Source organism: Empidonax traillii, unplaced genomic scaffold (assembly GCF_003031625.1).
Source record: "Empidonax traillii isolate 1590-97213 ecotype Southwest subspecies unplaced genomic scaffold, ASM303162v1 scaffold1851:size166798, whole genome shotgun sequence".
NCBI classification, from domain to species: Eukaryota; Metazoa; Chordata; class Aves; order Passeriformes; family Tyrannidae; genus Empidonax; species Empidonax traillii.
In genome coordinates, this window is record NW_020957044.1 from 164,607 (window position 1) to 166,798 (window position 2,192).

Sequence of the window (2,192 nt, forward strand, 5' to 3'; positions counted from 1 at the left end):
CTGGGAATCATCGGCCTGGAGGGAGGGAGGGAGAGGGGTGGTGGGCACAGAGACCCCTGAAAAAAACCTGTCTCCTTGTGGCTGGATCGATGGGGATTGGCCACAGCTGGGTTGGTAATTCAGGGCAGACAAATCCCAGGGACCTGAGGGCCCTGGCAGGAGGTGATGGAGGTGTCTCCCCAGAGCCCATCCAGGTGTCCCTGCAGCTGTGAGCTGTGCTGGTGGGATGAGCCAACAGCCAAATCCTGGGGGGGCTGAGCTGGGGGGGTACAGGGCAGCCAGGGGTACCCATGGGGCTGATCCTCTGTGCCCCACAGCTGCCCAGACGGGAAGATAGCACCGAGCTGCCTGACCTGTGACAACTTCTGCCTGCACGGCGGGACCTGCTCCATCGGGGACAAGACGCAGCTGCCGGAGTGCCTGTAAGAGCCTGGGGGGCTTGGGGGTGCAGGGGGGGACAGGGGGGGCTGTTTGCCCCCCAAGATGTGACTGACACACCCCGCTCTGTGTGCCCCCCACCCCACCCTGACCCCAGGTCTGTGCCCACCTCTCCCTCCCCCCCTCCCTGCATGCCCCTGCCCCGCTAATCCCAGTGCTCTCCCTGCACTCCCAGGTGTCCCGTGGGGATGACGGGGACGCGCTGCGAGGAGTTCATCGTCAGCGAGCAGCAGAGCAGCCGTAAGTGGGGGCAGTGCTGTGACCCCCCTGCCACACCACACCACGCCACAGCGGGGGTGTCAGGGACCCCTGTTTTCGGGGATCCAGTGCCCCTCTGCAACTCCTGAACCCCTTTTTGTGGTGGAGGGGGGACAGGGTCAGCCCAGGCGGCTGGACCAGGGGTGTGGGGTGTGTGGGCACTGACCCCCCCACAGGCTCTGACCGTTCCCACCCCTTCCTCCCGCAGGAACAGCCTCCATCGTCATCCCCATCCTGCTGCTCCTCATCCTCCTCACCGTGGTGGCTTTTGTCTGGTACAAGTGGAGAATTAAAGGGTGAGTCAGGGCAGGGCAGGAGCCCTCGGTGCCAGCTGTGAAAGCCTCGAGGGCATGGGACAGCTCTGGGGGGGAAGGGGGTGTCACTGGCACTGACCCTCTGTGTCCCCACACCCAGTGCCAAGGGCTTCCAGCACCAGCGGATGACCAACGGTGCCATGAACGTGGAGATCGGGAATCCCACCTACAAGATGTACGAGGGGGAGCCCGACGACGACGTGGGGGAGCTGCTGGACGCCGACTTCGCCCTGGACCCCGACAAGGTGAGGGGCCGTCGGCTGCTCGGGCTCCAGCGTGAACTGGGGGGTGCTGGGAGCGGGGGGCACGTTGCTCTGGCAGTCAGGACCCTCTGTGCAGGGGGGCTCTGAGGGGTTGAGAAAGCTTTGGGGCTGGGGGGATTCCGAGGGATCACAAGGCTTCGGGCCTGGAGGGGGGATGTCTCTGAGGGGTCTCAAAGGCTTTGGGGCTGGAGGCTGTAGGGGGAGGGACAGCAGCACCACAGGCCCAGCGGGGACCTGGAGGAGGTCACGGCTGGTGGGGGGTCTCACCGGGGCACCCCTGGGGGCGGCAGTTCTGGGCAGGGGGGGTTGTCTGTGCCCACTCCCACCCGCTCCTCCCCTCTCCACAGCCCACCAACTTCACCAACCCCGTGTATGCCACGCTCTACATGGGCGCCCACAACAGCCGCAACTCCCTGGCCAGCACGGACGAGAAGCGGGAGCTGCTGGCGCGGGGGGACGATGACCTGGCGGACCCCCTGGCATAGGGGCCGGACGGGGGGCGAGGGGCTGCGGGCCCAGCACAGCCCCCGCCACAGGGGCGGGCGGGGGGAGGGGCCGGAGGGGCCACGAGCCGCTGTATAAATGTACAAATGAAGGATTATTACTTTTCTATGTGAGCAGTATTATTACCTGTATATTCCCCGGTCCCAGGCCTCGGCGTCTTCATTGCCAGACCCGGCTTTGGTTTATTTTAAATCTCTTTACATTGGGGCCCCCCCCAACCCTCCCTTCCCCTCCCTCCCCTCCCTCCCCTCTCCTCCCCCTCCCATCCCTTCCCACCCCCGGGACAGGCTGGCATGTCGGGGTACGGGGTGAACACCCCGGGGCCGGGGCTGACAGGAGATGTGGGGTCACCGCTATGGGGGGCACGGGGGGAGCGGCAGAGCAGGGGCCACATGCTCCCCAGCCCCCCCAGCCC

At 66.1% G+C, this 2,192-nt stretch overlaps 1 protein-coding gene across 1 annotated transcript in view; it reads left to right on the plus strand.

Moving 5' to 3' along the window:
* Window positions 1-1,883, plus strand: part of LRP1 (LDL receptor related protein 1) — a 71,326-nt gene extending 69,443 nt beyond the window's left edge. The window contains exons 83-88 of the mRNA XM_027908810.1: window positions 184-208; window positions 318-422; window positions 614-678; window positions 905-992; window positions 1,111-1,255; window positions 1,621-1,883. Of these exons, the coding sequence (XP_027764611.1) occupies window positions 184-208; window positions 318-422; window positions 614-678; window positions 905-992; window positions 1,111-1,255; window positions 1,621-1,758 (566 nt within the window). The 3' untranslated portion in view covers window positions 1,759-1,883. The remainder of the gene's footprint in view (window positions 1-183; window positions 209-317; window positions 423-613; window positions 679-904; window positions 993-1,110; window positions 1,256-1,620) is intronic.
* Window positions 1,884-2,192: the final 309 nt, after the last annotated feature.